Here is a 20353-nt window from a genome sequence, read left to right as displayed (position 1 = left end):
TGGCCCGTAATTTTGATAGTATCATGAGTTGCTTTCATTTCTTGTTCTGTGTGTTTGGCGGCAAAACATGTAATCTGATTTCATCTGTATTGCTTTGTCATTGAGGTTTCTTTCTTTCATCGTTTAGATTGACAATATCTCATTTTGGTCACAGCTTTGTTTCCAAATGTCTCCTGCATTAGCTCAGACTGTGTGTAACTGCCTTAGTTACTGCAGAAAAATTCACTCAGGCATGGTAATGAATAGACTGAAGTGATTTATTTCTATTGTTGAGAAAGTTGTATATGTTTATCTACATTATAATATCAAAAGCCAGAAAACAGTCTGTTGGCTGAGGGCCTGCCTCACTTGGAAAGTAATGACAATGCAAGATCAAATTCAGTTCTCATTTTCTCTTTGTCACCAGAAGCCCCAAAGTACTGAACATTTTCTTGGAAGAATATTTCAGATACTTTGTTTTATAGAAAGGAGGTCAGACTGAACAATCTGACAAACTAGCCCCCTGCCATTCCAGCCCTATCACACAGTACTTCAACTTAAGCATCTCAATGTTACTGACTCAATTTTCATAAACTTTACTATAGTTCATAATCTTGTATGGCAGTAGAGTCTGTGGAAGGAAAGCTAACATTCAAGCAAAGTGTTAGGAGCAGCACTCGTTCTGTTTTTCTGGGTGCTACTGGGATGGAGAGCAAGCTCCCAGCGAGGGATGCAGCAGTGACTACAGTAGCACTGTGCTGCCAGATGGAAGGGCAAATATTGTGGTTCAGTACCTCTGGACTGGAAACTGGGGGGCCTGGACACCTACCTTTGCCACAGTGTGCTGCTGCTGCACTTCATGTAACACATCCATGCCTGTTTGTGCCTGTGCGCTTGCTCCATGACCAGTCTTTTAGATTAAATTTTTCTACAGGTATGATTCGCATACTGCCCTGTTCAGTATGTATTTATGGGGCACTCTTGGAATGTCCATAACCTAAGCATGAATTATAATGCAAAAGCAGAGGAACAGATAGTCAAGCCAGAGTCTTGAAAAGAGCTATAAAAGGCCACTTTTTTATTAACTCTGTTTTACTAACAAGTTAAGGTGTTCCCATGAAAAACTACGATCAAGCTTTTTTTCTGTCAATCAGTTATTAAAATACCACTTCTCAGTTTTTCCAGTGCTAATTATTCTGGTATCTGCCGACTGGGGTGCACTACCCAGGATGAATATTCCCTAGAAATAATAGGTTAAAATAAACAGCTAACCTAAGCCCAAAAGCAAAGAGGTAGTTCTGGACAACAGGCAAGATAATTAGGGAATAACTAACACAGATAATCAGCAAATCATTCAAATGAATTGATTTGGCTCTGGCTGGCGTCCCCATTTCTGCCTGAAAGCTTCAGCGAAATCCAAGTAAGTGGCAGTTATCTTACTGTCTCTTCCTGTTATCTGACTCTAATGACAGAAGAGGAGAGAGGGGAAATCACGTCTTTGAACAGGATCATGGCCTTTCATTTAAAGTAAATACTACATCAAAATGGAAACTGCCTGAAGAATGATTCTGCCTTGGCTTAGTCCTGAGCAGATTAAGTAATGTATTAAAACCAGGCATTATCAGGTTCTTGCAATGGCTTCAGCACCTCCACTAGAAATGCTCAAACAGAGAACCAGAAAGTGCTATTTATGATGACTTGAAGGTGGCTAACAGGACAGCGTGAGGTAGCTGTGAAGAATCAAAATTCAGCCAAGGCATCTGTATTTTATGTTTCAATAAATGTCTTTAATGTTAAAAAAAATCACAATAGGAAAATTTAAAGGGAGTGATGCTTATCCCAGATTCAGCTATGCGCTTGTAGCATCCAAGTTAAAATCACTGCCTCCTTAAGTTCTCATGTAGTGGATGGAGAGAAACACACAGGGCACCTAGCAACAAATCAGCCTATGAGGTTCCTGTCTGTCCCCCTAATGTTGGAGAGAGCAGGGTATGACAAGGTTCTGATTTAGGTACCTCCATATGGGTGCCTGAACAAACACAAGTAGGCTGAATTTGGGCCATGTGTTGCTTTGGGAGGAAAACTGGGGGCCAAGAGGTGGCTTGATAACAAGATGACAATGTCCACCAAAGCTTCACCTGGACTTCTGAGCTCCATCAAAATCAGCCATGGCTGTTGAAGAGGTGGTGAGGCTTAAACTCCATCTTGTGTCACACAGAACTATATATGGGTTTAAGACTGAGCCCCTTAGCACAGAAGTGGAATAACACAAGTGGAAATAATTGCAGCTCCAAACTGTGGTGGCATAGGAAGAGTGCCATAGGCTGTGCATTGACAGCAGCTTTTGTTGGCAGGCCAGGTAGGCAGCCATGAAAGCATGGCAGCGTGAATTGCCAGAACTCATGTGCTCACATCCTTCTTGCTTCCCCTCAGAGTGGGTACTCACTTTTGTCTGGATTTCTGTGGCAGTTACAAAAAAATTCAGTGTTTTTTGCTCTAGGCACTAAGCCAATTTGCAATGTTATAAACTGAAAATAACAGACACACTGGGTCAGCAGCTATGTTGCAGCCCAGCAACCAGCAGCCTGACATCTCTGGTAAACTGTACTTCTGGTGATGTGCTGTTCACTTCATCCATACTCTTGACATCTAGCTAATGCTTCTTTCCACAAGCTGCAAAGCCATCAAAGAACTAACCACAATTAGCTCTAATAATACAAAGATCCTACTGCCAACTGTATTTCGTTAAAAAACATTTCAACTCCTCAAAAACTCAGTCTCCACAGTTTAAAACATCTTCCTCAAGTACTCCATCTTTACTTTCATTACAGGTCCAAAACGCCACAGGAGCAATAACAAGTTACAAGCCTGTAACATTGTGGCCAATTAGAACTAGAAACCAAAGATTAATATCACATATACTGTGAGCATACTGATAGAACCACATTTGCAGTGCACAGTTCCCACATTGTCAAAGCTCAGGAATGTACTGTCACTAGGTTTAAAGATATTACTTCAGGTGCTTTTCCAAGGTCAGTAACATTTGCTGTATTCTTCCACATATTCAAAAGATTGCACCTAGATGGATAGAGGGTATTAAGGGATGGAGAGACACATATCATAAAAACAATACAATTAAAAAAGATTAAATATGTTCCAAGTGATCTCATTTTCTCAAGGTCCAAATTAACTTCCTTAATAATTACTCTTTTTAATTATTAAAACTCCCTAGGGGTCAGATTTTATTGTATATCCAACATCATCTTCAACATAGTCTGAATGAGAAATGACAGGACAAAACTCCATTGCATAATACATTTGCATTTAATGCATTACTTTGTTTTGTTTTTCTTCTACAGCATTAAAAATGTTTTGATCCTTTTTATTTTAAAGAAAATAAACTGAAAGTGAGGCTTCCACTCAAACAGTTTTCCACAGCAGTAGGTGTAAACTGTGGAAAATAAAATGAAGGCTTAAAATGTTCCAGGACTATTAACTGTAATAGAAAGAACATACCTATCACTTAACTGAATTTTTGCTGCTAAGGCAATTTTGTTTGCTATTCACAGGTACTAACATTTATTATAGTAACCTTTATAAAGTCAATTTAATTATCTTTATCTTTTTCCAAATAATAAATTTAGTTGTCCTATAATGAAAATCAATTGTCAACATAAGCTATGGTGAACATCTAATAAAACAGCCCTCTGTAAATCCATGATTAATAAGATTGGCTTCTATATTAACTAACAGACATCATAAAATTTCCTTCCTTGCATTAATCTGTATATTCAAGGTTCATCATGCTGGACTGAGTTTCCTAAAATAAACTGTTAGAGCGAATGAACAAAATTTTGGTGCCTATCATTATTGAATTATTACAACTTATATATGTATCTGCAGCTGAATGGTTTTGAAATTAATTAAGTCATAGAAGATGGTGGCCATAACAAATGATAAGTGATTCACTTCTGTGTTTCCTTTACCTTCTGAACACAATGACAACGCCACTTAGGTTTTAGTTTGAGTGTTAGGGGAATCTAACTGAAATGTGAAAAACCAAGTTCCCCAATCTATATATGACGGATTTTTTTTCTGTTGAAAAAAAAGAAGCCCAAACAAACAAAAACACCACAACAACTTCCCCCCCAACACCCAACCCCCCCAAACTGGAATTTACTCCATTAGAAACATGTTTACAAGTTTTACTTCCAAAGTGGGAGCAGTGGTGGTCAGATTCATCATGAAGTTATGTAGTAGAAGTCAGGGGATATCTGTGTCATCCACTGGTCTTCCCTCCTGTGATACACATTATGCCTGAGGACACTGGCACAATACAGGAGCCACTGCAATCAGTGCCAGCTTCAGCTGACATTGGGTCTAGCCTCTCAACAGCAAAACAGTAACATCTTACCTATTCTGAAAGAGCCCAAAGTCATTTTACAAGGCAGGGGAAGCAGGTATGCTGGACGTACCTGTGAAAGAACACACAGGACTGGGGATGAAAACAACTTTCAGGCTTGCCTAGACAAAGCCTCCCAAATACCGTGAAATCTTTAGGCCATAGAGACTGAATAGGGCCTTAAATTGGTTTTTTGGCTTTTAAGCATCATTATCAACTCAGTGTGTACTTTGAAAATGGAGATTCTGATCCTTCATCTTACTACTTTACTATAAATCAAGTGACTAGCAGAATTAGCAAGACTGGAACGGCTGAGAAGGAAGAGAATTGTCTTACCACATACTTGATTTGTTTTAAAAGTACTAAAAGAACATATTCTTTCCTGCTAATTGTTATTTTTCACTTTATACAACTTTAATGTTAATTAGGAAAAAAAAGAAATTAACTTATGATGAAAATACAATTTTTTATCACATAAAATATCTTCACATAGTAGCTTCAGTGCTCTGGACATTGTCAGAAAAAATTATAGTAAAACTATATATATGTTAACATGAATGGAAAACTCTGGAAAAATCTAATGTACTTTCATGCAATATTTCTGCTTATTTCATCCCTTTATTTGATAATTTTTAAGAAAGGAAATGCATTAGTCAAGTTCAAAGTTTTAGTCACTGTGCCTCATTCTTGGAATTACAATGTTTATGTTATGAACAGACCAAGAGTCATAAAAGCATTTCAATACAACTAAGGAAGTCAAAGGAATATTTATATGGGTTTACTATTTTGGAGAAAAAGAAAGCAATCCAGTTAATCTCCATATCTCCATTATTTGACAAAATTTAACTCTGTGCCACCGGAAAACTGAATCATGTCATAGTTTTAGAAAGCTGGAAATACAGAACCATTCTCAGACCTCATATAAAAATGGCAGCTTGATTCTAACTTCTTCCCTGGCAGGAGACTGCTAGACCAAGCACTTGCTCCTTTTATCTGTCCGAAGAGCACTTGGGTAACTATAACATGTTTGGTAGCTAGGCCCTCCCTTTTCTAGGGAGACAATGATTTTAGAAGTGTTCTAACATAGAGATTTAAATGTTCACTCTGCTGCACTCACTGTGCTTGTACTCTAATATTTTCAGGGCTGAGCTACATAGCAACGCTGCTGTGGATGAAGTTTGTGTTCAACCTACTAGAACAGCCTACTTTGCTAGGTGGTCTGTATCTCACCTATAGTACCTATATCACTTAAAGCCTACTAATGCAAGGCCTAGCATGATTTATTCCTCTTCAACTTTATAAAGTAACTGCATGGGTGGGCATGCAGTTTACAGAGTATTGCCTTCTGCCATAGTCATTAGCAACAGGGAAAGTTAAAAAAGACTGGTCAAATAGCTGTAAATACTTGCTTAAAATGTAAATATTTTAAAATACATAGTTAGTATGTATACTTATTTTTCTGTTTTTAATGCTTTCAAACATTAGAACTCTTCCTTTTTTCCCCCCTTCAATCTCTTTTTTATGGAAAAGGAATGTTAACCCTGACTTTTCCAGCTCTTCCTAGCTTTAATTTTTAATTTTATCACACTGAAGAGTTAAAGGTTTCCTCTTGTTTCCTCTGCCCATTTAAGAGCTAATTGCAACAGTGACTGCCACCTAACAGAAAAAAGAAAAGCAGTCTAGCAACTATGCCCTTCTCCTCACTCTTCTGTAGCCTCATGCAATTGTTTGATACCCAAAATAAAGGCAGCCATCAATAGCAGACAGTGAGCTTAGTTTTCTCTCTCTTCAAATAAACATTGCATTCCCCAAAAACTCTGATGCAGCAAGTGTTCCAGCTCCTCAGTTTCCATGAGGAAGCAGGAAGTTTCTTTCCTCCATTTCCTCCTGACTGCTCATTTTTCCACTTGAAAAGCAAGCTGGTGACTCTAATCTGTGCTTCTTGTGGCCCTCTTATTGCTCTCTCTGCATTTCCCTTTATACGCAGCTCAGCACATTTTTCCTTATTTCATTTCCCCACATTGCATTCATTCTAAGTGTTTGGTCAAATCAAAAGCTGTCTCACTTAGCTACTAATCTAATCCAAAAAACACTCATCAGGTTAATTAGAACATGGCCATAATGCTACAGCCTGTCACTACAACTCTTCTTCATGCTCAGCAAGATTAAGTTAGTCAGGATATGACCTTGCTAATTACTCTATGCCAATGGCTTCATACCCTACTTGTAAAGGATGCCTTATACCAGGATAAAGTCAAACTCCCGTGTAAACTAGCCTGGACCATGCCACTTTCTCCCCTCTGGATTAGACCCACAATTCCACTGACTGCATACAAGAAACAGTTCCTGCTTTATTTTTCCTACCCTCCTTTTCTCCTTGTATCATAATCATACAATATACCAAAATAAGTAAGCATTGCTTTCTGCTTTGGGCAATGACAAACGTGGTGGGAACCTGGAGAGCAGGCCAGGAGAAGAATTGGGCTACCAAGCGTCTATTGGCGCTGCCAAAGCTCAAGGCATACATTGGATCATCTTTTTCACAAGCACGGGTCTTCATAAAACCCTTTACCAAAGCTTGAATATGGATTTCTCTGTATGAAAGCATAAATTCGAGATTAGTCTTTGAAACATGTTCTTTCAACAGATGCTTGACAAAAAGCTTGGCAATAACCCATATTTTGAAGCCCTGGTTAGCAGTCAGTGCCTGAGCTCAGACCAACCTTTAGTATTAGGGCCATCTAGTGGGAGAGGAGGCACAGACAGAGGCCAGGACACAGTTCTGCATCTGGATTTTTCATCAAACTCAGCTTTCTGGTGTGACCTCTGGATTCCTGGGCCAAAGAAACAATGATCGGCAGATCGTTGCCAGTATTGCAAACAGAAGACAACAGGACTCTGGGGGCAGCTTTAGAAGAAGAGAAAGCAAGTAGGCAGCACCTGACAGACAGCTGTTAAGGAGAGCAGCCTGTGCCTGGACCCTGTGGAACCACACAGCCAAAGGAGACACATTCACGGAGCATAAAGACAGGAAGCACAGACTCTGGCATGAGTCTGTGTAAGGCAACCCTGCTTAGGTACTGGCTATGCCAGTTCACACCAATCCTGTGAACTCCACAGGAAAATGTGGTAGGTTGAAAGGCTTGCATAAGCCTCTCCCCTCTGGTTTAGGCCATTCCATCATGGCCAGTCTTCACAAACAAGGCAGACACAACTCAATACTAGTGTGACTCATGTTAAGTTCAGAGAATCAGTGGAAGGGCATACTTGAAATGATGTCTTTCTGTTTTTAACAGCAGGACTGCAGTGTGCTGTATGAATGGTGTCCAAGGTGTACTTGCTCACAGACAAATACATGGACCACCTGTTTGAAGTAACTTAAGCCTGCCATCAACTTCAGCCTGCAAGCTGGGTACAGAAAAGTGAACAATCTCTTAAATCGTGTGGATCATTATCTAAGAACTATGCTTCAATGTAAGTAACAGTTTCCTTCCAGCATCTCTCCCTACTCCCACCATAATCCTATTCATCTACTTCTTTAGCACATTGTAACTTGAAGTTTTCTTCAAATTTCCATGTAAGAAGCATGAAGAGAGCAGCTGGTCAAGTGCTACTGGCAATTACTAGAAATTCCCTATTATTATACAACATAGAAGCAGCATTTGTAACCAAGTTTGCATGTTTTAATGTTAAAGTATCTAGATCTCACAAATAAAAAAGCTGCCAGTTTATGATACATAAGCTCTGGTAGACATTGTATCCCAGCCACCATCTGATAGTGGCAGATTAAGAGAAGGATAAGAACAGCAGGGTTCAAACAAAAAAAAAACCAAACCCAAGACTCAGCAATGTAATTAGCTCTCATAGAGTGAAGAGGCACTGAAATAAAGGTATTGTCTACTATGAAACAAAGAAGAGAACAATCCTTTTCTGACAGGACAATATTTAAGATAGAGTTGCTAATGTTTTAGCTAAATTAAACCTGGCCATATAAGAAAGTCAGGTTTGTTTCACTGACTGAGGTGTTTATGTTTGTTTTCCACATATAAAAATTTATTTGAAGTATCACAGTTAAAAGAGGAACTGGATTAAAAAGCAGGTACAAAACCAGAACACTTACTTACAGTTAACTCCTGTATGAAATGGTAGTGGATAATGCTGACAAAGCATATTTCCACATCCCTTTTTGGTGTTTTAAATCTACTGAGAAAATGATATCTTACTTGACAACATAGAATTATATTTAACACAACAGCACCATAATCTGCAGGGTTTTTTCCTTAATACTTTGCAAGCTACAGCATATAAAAGTGGGACAAAGGTATGGCATCTAGCAGGCCAATCTTTTGATTCAATTTTGCATCAATAGACCACTACAGAGAGAGACAGAATAACCAAAAAGTTATGGGCTCAGTAAGACAATGAGACAGAAATATTTAAAAACAGGGATCTGCAGTAGATTATCTTAGTTCAGCAATCTTAAAGGATGCTTAGATTTGTAAAGAATCTCTTCAGTCGTATCCTCCATTTTGTTCTCCACTGTAGCTGCAGATTTGTTCTCTTTACCCTTTTTATGACTTCTTCTTTGCTGGGATTTAAAGAGAATATCCGGTGTTAAGAGAACACAAAGAAATTAAAGACTTCTTGCTCATGGACAATGCAGTACATAGTGTTCTGAGAAAAAAAAGAGTTGGTAGAACTCCTGAAGAAGATTCCTAACATACTGCATTAACTAAAGAGATTTACTGTAGATATGCAGCAGCTCAGCAGCTACTTTTATATGATCCACAAGAAAACACAATCCCTCCAGAAAGCAAACCCCTAAACAAATATATTAAGGAGTTTATACTGATACACTGATAGAACAAAAGGGTCAAAAGCAAGTAAAAAAAGCAAACACACACCCCCCTCGCTCCCACACTTCAACTTTTCCATTAACACACTTTTGTCTAGCAAGTTATGACAATTTTTTCATGTAGGAGTATTTACTGAGTTTTCACCTGTCTGTCCAGCTTGTCAGAATCTGCATTATTTTATCCACTATTAACTGTTATCAGAATCTTCTGTTTAGCAAAGCACAGTCTACAGGACTTAAAGAACCTGTGAGACTACACTAAATTACAAAGAAGTGACTTGAAACTACAGCACCATTATGGAACAATAATTTTTCTTCACTCTTAAATAGATAGCTGTTATGAGCATCTGTGGAAATTACCTGGAAAAAAGGAATGCCACCATTTGTGTGGCAGTATACATTTGTATCCACTAAGCAGTTGTCGCTAGCAAGGCTTTCACTGGATTCTTGCAACCCTTGTTCCTCTTCCAACAAGTCCTAAAACATAAGTTTTTCAGAAAAGTGTATTTAATGTTTGAATTTCCTTGCTGAATGTGCTAAGCATGATCAGATCTATAGAAGACATAGAACTTCCATTTTTTAAAAACTGAAATAAAAATCTAAATTAATATCATTGCTTATTTTTCAAGAGAATGTTTTTGTTGAAAGCTCAGCATACTTGACTCCAAGGACACTGTAAAACAAATGCTGAAACAGCTCTAGGGTTCTAGTCAACTTTCCACAATGGCATTAAAAACCTCAAAAGATGTGAAATCCTCATTTGGCATTCATATACATACCTGACCTGCATTGTTCTCTACCTCCTTTGTCACCCTGCTTAGCATTGCATCAAGCTTGGGTTGCTTCTGCCTTAATTGCTCCAGTAGAAGTTCCCGGGGCTCTGTTCTCACAAGTGTGACTGGATACAAGTAGTCTCTTCTCTCTGGAGTTGTGCCTTTAATGAAGATTGTACACTGATGAAAGGCACTATTAAACGCTTTCAGCATTTGTTTAAATTTCAGATCCTCAGTTTTACAGTAACTCAATACAGAAACCATGCTTTGTTCTGTCACCCTTTTTTACATGTATTTTTTTAAAAAAGGAGTAAGGTTGTTACTTCTATTATGTCCCCAGTTAACATTCACTTACAAATTCTGGAACTCAAATTGCTTTCTGCAAGACCTTCTGTCCCTGACCTACTTTAAATACCTGTTGGAATATCCACTTTCAGATCCTCTTGCAGGAAACCATTAACCTGTGTTAGTCCATACTGCACTTCCTCATTAAGTGCCAGCTTCTGCTCCAGAAGCATCTCCTTATCCATCTTGATCTGATCAAGAAGGTCATTTAGCACCTTCCCGTCAGCAGCCATTTGTCTACCAATACGGTCAGCAATTTCAGCAATTGCTTTATCGCAGTATTCTTCATTTTTCTGAAAACGAAACAAAAACCCAGCTAAAAACACCACGTTAACAGGAAAGGTAAGGTTATGGCTTCTTTTCTAAGATGTGGTGTGTGATTAGTGACATGACATGAAACGAAACAACTGAGAGACTTCTAATTGTGAAGTTTCAGTGCCAGTTTTACCCTCTCATTCTGAGAACTATCTTCAGAAGACAGTCAGTTTCTTAGAAAGTATGACCGTTTTAGAAAGCTACTCATAAAGATAATACTGACTAGTTCATCAGACTGCTCATCTCATGCTTCTATGCACAACCCTGCACAGAATTAGGATATTCAATTGAAAGGGAACATACTACAAGCACTAGAAGCTTTATGCATTTGTAGGAGGAAGAGGAAAACATGCATTTTTAGCCACTCCCATTGAAATGAAACTTCTGAAGTGTTCAGCAGGTACAACAGATAGAAAGTGTCTTGAGACTGCAGGAGTTGGACTCAATGATCCTTATGGGTCCCTCCCAACTCGGAATACTCTCTGCGATTCTGTGCAAGGAATTTCCAGTTCGGTTTTTGTTTATGAAAGTAAGCATAATGTTGGATTTGCCTGTTTCATTACCTATCACAACAATAAAACAAGAAGAGTGGGAAGTAAAGTTTGTGATGGAAATGAAAAAAACCCACCAAAAACAACAAACCCAAACCTAAACCTGAGACAGAAATTCTCAGATAAGAGGCCAGAACTTGTAGATTCCAAAAAGGAATACTTTCTCCCATGTTAATCCAATCTGACCAATACAGTCACTTGCATCCTCCAGAATACAGTCTGTGCAGATGTCCCAGGGACATTACTGGTAGATAAGGCTTTAGAATCAAAGATATATACTACCAAGATGATAAAAACTAAAAGTTAGCTGCATGGCATTAATCATGATACCATTTTTGATGCTATTTGCACTTTTAATCCAAAGTAGTCTTCTTAATTTAGGCTTTTCATTTCCTCTAACTGCATCTAAGTTCAGTAACGAGTCTGCTGTGATTGAATAAAACCATAATTTTGTTCTGACTATAACTGAGAACTTTACTCCATACAAATTCTACAGTAAAAGTTTGTCTCGGAACATTACATTAGACTACAAATTACTATATTTACCTTTTGTAAACACTGAAACTGCTGTTTCTCATCACTGAGCAACAATAGCTGCTGATCAGTAAAGCTGACCATCTGAGCAGTTGCAAATTCACCCCAGGTTTTGGTATCCTGAGGAATATCTCTGAGATTGCTGAAAAGATGTTGACAGTGGTCATGGGATTCTTCCAGCATAATCTTGCTTTCAGCATTTATGCTCCTGAGCTCTTGAGAGAAATTATCCAGAGATGCAATAAATTTGTTGTGATTGGAATTTGTACTGCTAACGAGGTCTGTAGTTTTCCTGCAACAACGTATTTGTAAGAGTTCAGAGACTTTGAAAGGTACATTTTTATCACAATCTACATTTAGAAATATTTGAGACTGGCGAGTGAAATAAAAATTCTATCAAAGCAGTTAATTATAATGTTGTCACTATTTAGTAAATTTTCAAATTGCAGTACTTGGATCAGTAGGCTTGTCAAGAAAACAAACACAAAACCCCCACCACAAACTAAAACCAACAACTGGCTAGCCCTTAGTCTACAACTGACTGAAGCATGCTGCCACAGATATGTTATTATACTTCAAGCCTTTATGATATGAAGTTCTGAAGTTGAGACACTGAAAAACGTTCATCAGCATATTACTCCCAAAATGACAGTCTCATCTGCAACACACTCGAGAGACAAGTTGGAGGAAAAGCCTTAAAGAACTACTGTTTACTCTTACTCTGGAAAGATGATCCCAGAGAAAACTATGATCTACACTCCATGGCAGAACTCAGCTCTAACATACAGAAGACCTCATAAGCATATAAATATGAAGAGCATCTAATGCTGAAATTCTCTTCATATAGTTCTATCTTGCATCTGTGTACAGCAAAAATAATCTGCTCCTTACAAGTGAACATTTTCTTGCATAGCAGTGATGGCAGTCTTCAAGCTTCCATTTTTTGTGAGTACATTAGTTAAGTTCTTCTGAGTCTCCTGAGCAAACAGGTCAAGCTGGCTTTGCAGTGAAGACATGAATTCGGCTGCACTCTATTAAGAAAAATGCCATAAATTTTACTGTTATTCTGCACTTTTAAACATTTTTTTACATTCTTAAAGGCTACTTGAATGCCTGTAGCAGATAAGAGTTGCGCAATTCTAAAGCAGAAGGTACAATTCCTGTGTAATGAAGAGTGACACTTGGCTTTAGCAGACATGTAAACACAAATAACCGGACATGCTCACAGCAAGGGCAAGGGTTTTTTTGTTACCTTCCTACATAAACTACTTAAAACAGCCTAATAAAAACTAAGAATAAGTTCCTGTTAGACAACATCAAGTTATTGTCCTAACATTTCTTCTGAGGCAAGTATAGTGGTTTACTACTACGGAGTTTAAATCAAAGCAAGCAATCACACTTGGTGTTAGGATTTCTTCTTACTCTAAAAGGATATACCTTTGTATGGGCCAACCTCATCATTTCCACTTCTTCTTTTAAATTATCACAATTATGCTGAAGCTGAGCAAAACCACTGGCTGTTTCTTCATGTATTTTTTTTAGAGTCAGAAAAAGATCTCCAAAGAAGGTATCCACTTCCTTTTTATGGTCCTCCATCTTGGAAAAAAATTATTTACAGTTAGATATTTATCCTTATTTAAGAAATAGATACTTCTCCCCAGAGTAATTTATATATAAACAAACTCAACCCCACAGAAGCTGTCAAAAGGCATTAATAAGGTATTGTGCATAAAAGGTGGAAAATGACACTTGGAGCAATCTAAAGTTTGAGATAGGAACTTGCTGTGGGCTATTTCAAACACAAAATCCGGCATGCAAGGTAGACAAAATAGAAAAGCAGACAAGGTACAGCAAGAGCTGCTAAGCCATAGACCATTTGCTGCCTAAGTCTGAAAACCAAAAACCTTCTAGACAAGGTGATTTGTTTTCAGATGAGCTGTAAGTGACAGAAGGAGAAAGTTTTTCAGTCAGAACAAGTCACCAGAAACAATGACTTGTTTTTGACAAAATATTAAAAAAAGAAATGAAAGATTAAAGCTGCAGTTCTACACAAACACCATGAAATAAACTAGAACTAAAATTGAAGCAAAGGACTTCAGTAAGTACAGTGTTGTTTGTACTTAGGGCTGTTAAGATAAAGCATCACATTCCTCAGGAACCAAAGTGATTACAAGCAAAGGTTGGTATGACAGCAGAAAAAATTTGGAGTGATGAGACTTGTCTGAGTTGTTCATGTTGGTTGTTTTGTTTTTTTTTAAAGATTGGTAAAATATAGTGGGGAGCATATTACATTACCAAATATTTGTTACATATAGATTGAAACATCCAGGTTTTACCACTCTTCTGAAGCATTAGGGAGAGCAGTTGTGCCAATATAGGTAACAAGCAGATTTACTACACTCAGAAATAGAAAAAGAAGTCTGAAAGATTCAAAAGGTAGAACTAATGGGATGACATAAAGAAGAAAAGGCCAAACCAAAAGTGGAAACACCATGACACACTGCAGAAATATAAAGAGCATGTTACCTGTAAATTAAATAAAATAGAATAATACAAGAGAGAAGTTATATGCTTTACCTGGTCAGCCACAGCAGAATATTTCTTCATATTACTCTGAAACTGACAGTTTAACCCCAAGACAAGTTCTACCATCGGTGTCAAGCTATTTATTGCTCTTCCTAATCCAGTTTCATGTTCCTTCTAAGAACAGCAGTTAAAAAAAAAAAAGGTAAGCTATCCATATATGTAATTATGCACTGTTATGACAGTATTTGCTATACAGCACATTACAGTTTGTGGTAGTAACATGGGAGGGAAAGTGGGGAGGGACATAATCATAGTCAGGTGTTCAAGCAGATACAGGTAAAGAGCATCAGAAAAAAGCTATATAATATTTACAAAACTCCTTTTGATCAAGAATAGTTTCATATATTTAAGTGAATAAGACTATATAAGTGTACTAACAATAATTCTTAGCAGCTCAGCTTTACAGTCAAGTGATAGATTCTCATGCTGTGTTATTTTTTCAGACACGTGAGAAACTTCAGTAAAGACCAACTCTTTAACAGAGGCAAACGATGCTGATGTAACTGACGCAAGAATATCAGCTGTCAAAGAACTCATAGACAGGAGGTCACCTAGGAAAAAAAACCACAAGAACAGTTACAAATTTATTCTAAAATTTTTCAAAGTTCCTCTGTAAGATAGGAGCTCTTTTCATTGCTCATCACCTTTTTGCCTCTTATAGCACAGGAAGGCTGTTGATCATCCCAGATACATTATTATTTGTGCAACTGTAATATTTACATTGCTTAAAATAAAGCCTCTTCCCCTTTCCTAAAACAGATACATTTTAGGAAGAGGTCTTTGAGACTACTACTGCAAAAATTTGGGATGACTACTCATGCAGGTATTACACTTACCTATAAAATTTGTGTAAGATGTCAACATCTGTTGCTGCTTCAAACTCTTTTCACTAACTGAATCCTGTATTTTGTTGAACAAAGCATTCATTTGTTCTGCAAATGTATTTTGGACAACAGCATTGTGCTGATCAACAGCTTTCTTACGGTCCAGTTTCGCATGGAGCCCAGAGACGTCTTTGGTAGTTTCTTCCACAGTACTAAGTAACTATAAATTTTTAAGTTATTTTAGTCAGTGTTTAAACAAGAAGTCAAGCATATATTATATAAGGAAAAGCAACAAAAGTTATGAGCTAAAGAAGTTCTCTCTCTAGAAAGATATTTCCCTTCATGTTATCAAATTACAACTGTTCTTAATCTTGGTGCTCTGTAATTTATAGTCTTAGACCATGGGAAAGTTACCTACTAGAGACCATTTGTTATGGCTTTGAAACCAAAGCATTAATAAATTACTTCATCAGTATTTAAGGAATTAAGGTATAATTTATCTCAAAATAGTAACTAAAAATTCCTGACCACTTCAACTTTTTCTGAACAATTTGACAGTAAATATATTCTTTAATATAGCAAGCAGTTTGTAGTACTAGTTCTGTGATAAATAATCTAGAATTCATAAAAATAGCAGTGTCTTGGCTTTGTAGTCAGCATAAATTATTTCTCCACCCATTTGTCTCACATAAACATTCCACAATCCACATGCAAAAACCAGGCATTCCCTTCCAAAATGACAGGAATCCAAGCAGAAAGAAATGTTCTTTCTGTCTTCATGTTGTCTAAAAATACCAATTTCATCACTTGGCAGTTTAAATAGCAGGACAGTCTCTCTCCCGCCATCAAGAGTGTTTTAATAATTATGACCAATCTACGAACACATCAAAGCCATACCCTAAAATATAGAGGTGACAGGGCAATGTTATTCAAAGCTTTTTGCTCTTTTTCTACTCCAGTTCACAGAATGATTAGGGGTGGAAGGGACCTTCAAAGATCATCTAGTTCCAAACCTTCTCCATGGGCAGGGACATCTTTCACTAGACCAGATTCCTCATTTATAATAACTTTTACTGTTTTGTAGAAGTAGTCCTAAGTTTCTAAATGAAAACTACTTATTCTGTAAAACAACTCATGACAATAGATAACTGCAGAGCACTGGTGCTCCCAGGACAAACTGGCCTGAAGGAAAGTTAACTCCAGACCAACCAGCATGTTTAGCAGTCAACTGTCAATATTAGCACAAAGAAAGGTCCTGCAATCCAATCCCAGTTTTCCCTCTTAAGTTCAGCTTGTCTCATTTGCATCACAACTGATTTCCTTGAACAGCCCATGAAATTCCTAAACACAAGAAACTGGTTTACAGTAGGTGCAAGAACTGCGACAACCTTGCTAGCTGTGCCATGAAGTTCTTGTTCATTGTTTTCCAAAACAGAAACCACATATTCCTCTTCAGCCAGATGAACCTTGGTTTCTTGCAGATCTTTTTGTATTTCTTCTAGCTCTTTCTCCTTGATTTGCAGATCTGTTTTACACTGTTCAAGTTCATTTTTACTAACGGTGAATAGTTCAGTGATCTAAAGAGGAAGATAAACATCAATAGGGCAACAGCACTTCTAAAAATTCAACAGTCTCGCTCAACAGCTCTCAAATTATTTTAAAATGTCAGAAGGCAAACTGCCACCTAGCAATGTAATTTCAGCTGTAATGTCTTAACCCTACACTACAGTTTTGTAAAGTCTTTGTATTCACTGACAATATCAACCCAACACCATTCTCATTGTGATAATCCCTTGCTTCCCCACTGAAAACACAAGAACAAACTACTGTTACAGGACAAGGAAAAAATCCCACTGAGCAAACATAAGCAGATAGACAGAGAGTCAGTAAAGCTGATTACATAGAGTAAGTTACACATTCCAGAAAGTTAATACCTAGACTTCTCTTAAGCAAGAAGCTCCTAACCAGATATTTGTCAACTGACATGATACCATTTTACAAGCAGATTTTTTGCTTAAAAACCAGCAAACAAATTCAAGTATCAGACATGAAAACTGCTTTAAAAATAAATATTGCACCCTGCACACTGTTCTTTGCTCCAACTTTTTTCCTCCTTTTGAAGAGGAAAAAATTTCTTCCATTTTTCAACAGATTTAAGCAACAGTTGAAAAGCATCACTTACTTTTTTCACTTCTTCCTCCATCACACCAATTTTTTCAATATATTCTGCAATTTGTTCTTCCTGAACAGTCAGCTTTCCATTAAGGGCTCTCAAGCAAGGATTCAAACAAACAATTAGTCAAGTAGGAGGCAATTTCAAGATTATCTACAGGTTTTTACACTATATTTTCAAGAATCTAAAAAAATAAGAATTGCTAACTTCTAGATGAAAAGCAGGTAATGCAGAAAAGATTTAAGACCATTTCCATTGTAAGCTTTCTGTGTAAATTGGCCCTCTTAAAAGTGAAGTAGACTTTACTGAGTTCACTTTCCTGTATGAACTTCCACTGAAAAAAAGGCTTCATGGTATAAATCTGCATCCTGCCTATGCTTATGGTAATTATTTCACATATAAATAAATTTCTCAGGGCAAGCCTATTAGGCTTTATCTGTGTAATAATAACTTCTAAAGAACAGGTTGACCAGTCAGTTAAGTTTTCCTGACTTGCCTTCAACTTTCTGGTGTGAAAATAGATCTGAAAGCACTTCTGCATGATAGGTACCAGTATCTGAGATTTGTTGCTTGTAATTTTATAGAAATTTTGAAGACATACTCATAATTTTCAAGAGAGATATAGACTCCACTTTTTTCTCGTGCAGCAACAAGGTCTCGTTTCAGACGCTCAATCTCTTCAGTGTATTCCTGTACAAAGAAACAATCATATGTAAACCTGAACATTTTTATTTCGGTTTTGATATTTAGCTTAAGGGATATTTCACAAAGGTAGTGCTCTACAGAAGTTTTGCACAAGCATGAGAGCAAAGCACTTCACTTCTAAGTTCAATACAGCACCATTTAAATTCATATAATTGGATGTATATTGGATATATGTAAAGCATTGGAAACTTCCATTTGAATCATACTTTGTTGCATCTAGCAGATTACAGTGGAAATCACACCTTCCTTAGTGGCAGGGAACTACTTTACATTGCCTCTTCACTTGTACTTACTGACAAGTACACTTTAATTCAGGCACTTTCTAGGGAACAAACCTGCAAATACGACTCCTCCAGAAAAAAAAAAAAGGCGTCATTTAGTGGTTCTCCACTAATATGTAAACATGTAATCCACACACAGAGCCACAGCTAGTAGGAACAGCCCTCTCTGTTCAACTTTAGTCTTAGGAACAGTTTCAGTATGTGCAAAGTGACTAATTCTGTGCCAGTAGAGCAGCTCTAGTTTAAAAGCATCAGTTCAGCAATTAAAATCAGTTCAGAAAAGCACTGCTACTAAGTTACAGCTTCTCCACACCCGCATAATTCCTGCATGGCAAAGACTTCATTAACAAAATCAAACCTAACCTGTAACTTCATTTGTTAAGATACATGCCTAATTACCTTAATAAGAGCTTTTCTTGTTAGCTTCTGATTAACTTCAGGCTTGTTCATTATGTTCTTTGCTCTGTGGGCATATTCCAGTGTACTCAGTGTTTCCTGCAAAAATCAGATGTAAGACTAGGTCAGGCTGAGGAATTGCCTCATCTTTTTCATCATTAGCAAAATAAACTATTTATTTTAGGAATAGATTTTCAGACTTAAAATTTACCTCCAGATTTATAGATGCAGGAGAAACTGTGGCAATTATTGATGTTTTTGTCCGTCCTCCAAGAGAGTCTTGAAGAATTCTTGTGAGCTTAGATTCCCGGTATGGAATATGTGGGGCTCTTTCTACCAGAGCAGTAATAACTCTTCCTAGTGTCAGGAGAGACTGGTTGATATTTCCAGCTTCACGAGCTCTTTTGTCAACTGCCCCAGATCGACCAATGTTTTCACTTCCTGCAAGATCAACCTGAAAAGAAGGTTATGCTTCTGTCTCAAAACACCTTGAAGAATGCTTGCCCTGTAGTGTTACAGAACACATAAAAAGGCTTAAGAGTTGCTCAAGAGACACAGTGATAACAGATGGGACTGTCATTCTTCAGAGTGACAGACACAGTTCGTATCACTTTATGAAAACCATTTCCCCCCCCTTATCAGAAAAAAAACTAACGAACTCTAGTTCATGACTTCAAGAGTGCTACCAACAACATTTATTTCAAACACTTACCAAGTTTAGCTTTCCAATTTTAACAAGTTCTTCTCCTTCTATTGTTGTTTCTTTCATATGGATGGTAATTGAAAACACAGAGTGGGAACGGCTGCAAAAGAAACCAGACATTTCAACAGTCAAATTATCTATTTGCTACATGACACTTCTGCAAGTTATGTATCCATGCTCTTTTTATGGAATACATTTAGCCCCTGAATAGCATATTTCACATTTTCAATGAAGTTATTCTACCAAGTATATCTTTATGAGTATACATAGAAATATGGTATTTTAAACCAGTGATGAAGCAACTTGATGACATTTGACTCATTCCATCTTGAAAAATTTTATCTCGTTTCAAGCAAAACCAAGAGAAAAGCTTTGGCTGTTTAGATTTGTGTATTCTCAACTCACAGGCATCTCGTAAAAACTGACTTACAGATTCATTTCTTTTTAGTCAATCTGCTGAGAAAAGTTTCACAAAATATGAGCTTACAGAAAAGTTTTCTTCATTCACCATAAGAAAACCATCAAGAAGCTGAACTCAATATTAAAAATGTAGAAGTTCAAATAATTTTAAAATTTAAAATAGTAATACAGTTTAAGAGCATACAATCATTGAATGGTTTCACCCAGCTTCAACACCCCTGTCGTGGGCAAGGACACCTTTCACTAGACCAGGCTGCTCAAAGCCCCATCCAACCTGGCTTCTGATACTTCTGGGGATGGGGCATGCACAACCTCTCTGGTAACCTGTTCCAGTGTTTCACCATCCTCACGGTAGAGATGATTTTAAATTGAGTTTATTCCTTTATTAAGGTTTTACAATAGGAATCTAACATATATAGAAAGCCAGCTATCAAATTACACCAGTCTGACCATACATAAAACAGTTCAGGCAGAAAGAATTCCCTGTAATTCATGGGAGGCTGGGAGGAGA

At 37.3% G+C, this 20353-nt stretch overlaps 1 protein-coding gene across 11 annotated transcripts in view; it reads right to left on the bottom strand.

The window, feature by feature from the left end:
* Positions 1-324: 324 nt before the first annotated feature.
* KIF11 (kinesin family member 11) overlaps positions 325-20353 on the bottom strand; it is a 33343-nt gene continuing 13314 nt past the window's right edge. For 7 of the 11 annotated variants that reach the window (XM_071564305.1, XM_071564308.1, XM_071564314.1 and 4 more), the window contains 16 exons: positions 19432-19522; positions 18931-19173; positions 18723-18818; positions 17939-18027; positions 17347-17434; positions 16553-16741; positions 15177-15384; positions 14719-14891; positions 14332-14454; positions 13192-13350; positions 12646-12785; positions 11767-12046; positions 10425-10647; positions 10016-10170; positions 9597-9713; positions 4473-8969 (listed from right to left, as the gene is read on the bottom strand). In XM_071564305.1, the coding sequence (XP_071420406.1) occupies positions 8847-8969; positions 9597-9713; positions 10016-10170; positions 10425-10647; positions 11767-12046; positions 12646-12785; positions 13192-13350; positions 14332-14454; positions 14719-14891; positions 15177-15384; positions 16553-16741; positions 17347-17434; positions 17939-18027; positions 18723-18818; positions 18931-19173; positions 19432-19522 (2497 nt within the window). In that variant the 3' untranslated portion in view covers positions 4473-8846. The other 4 variants (XM_071564313.1, XM_071564312.1, XM_071564311.1 and 1 more) reach the window with 4 other exon arrangements.

The sequence above is a fragment of the Pithys albifrons genome, chromosome 9, assembly GCF_047495875.1.
Source record: "Pithys albifrons albifrons isolate INPA30051 chromosome 9, PitAlb_v1, whole genome shotgun sequence".
NCBI classification, from domain to species: Eukaryota; Metazoa; Chordata; class Aves; order Passeriformes; family Thamnophilidae; genus Pithys; species Pithys albifrons.
Note: the sequence above shows the minus strand (reverse complement) of the source record. Positions and strands in the feature narration are given on the sequence as shown.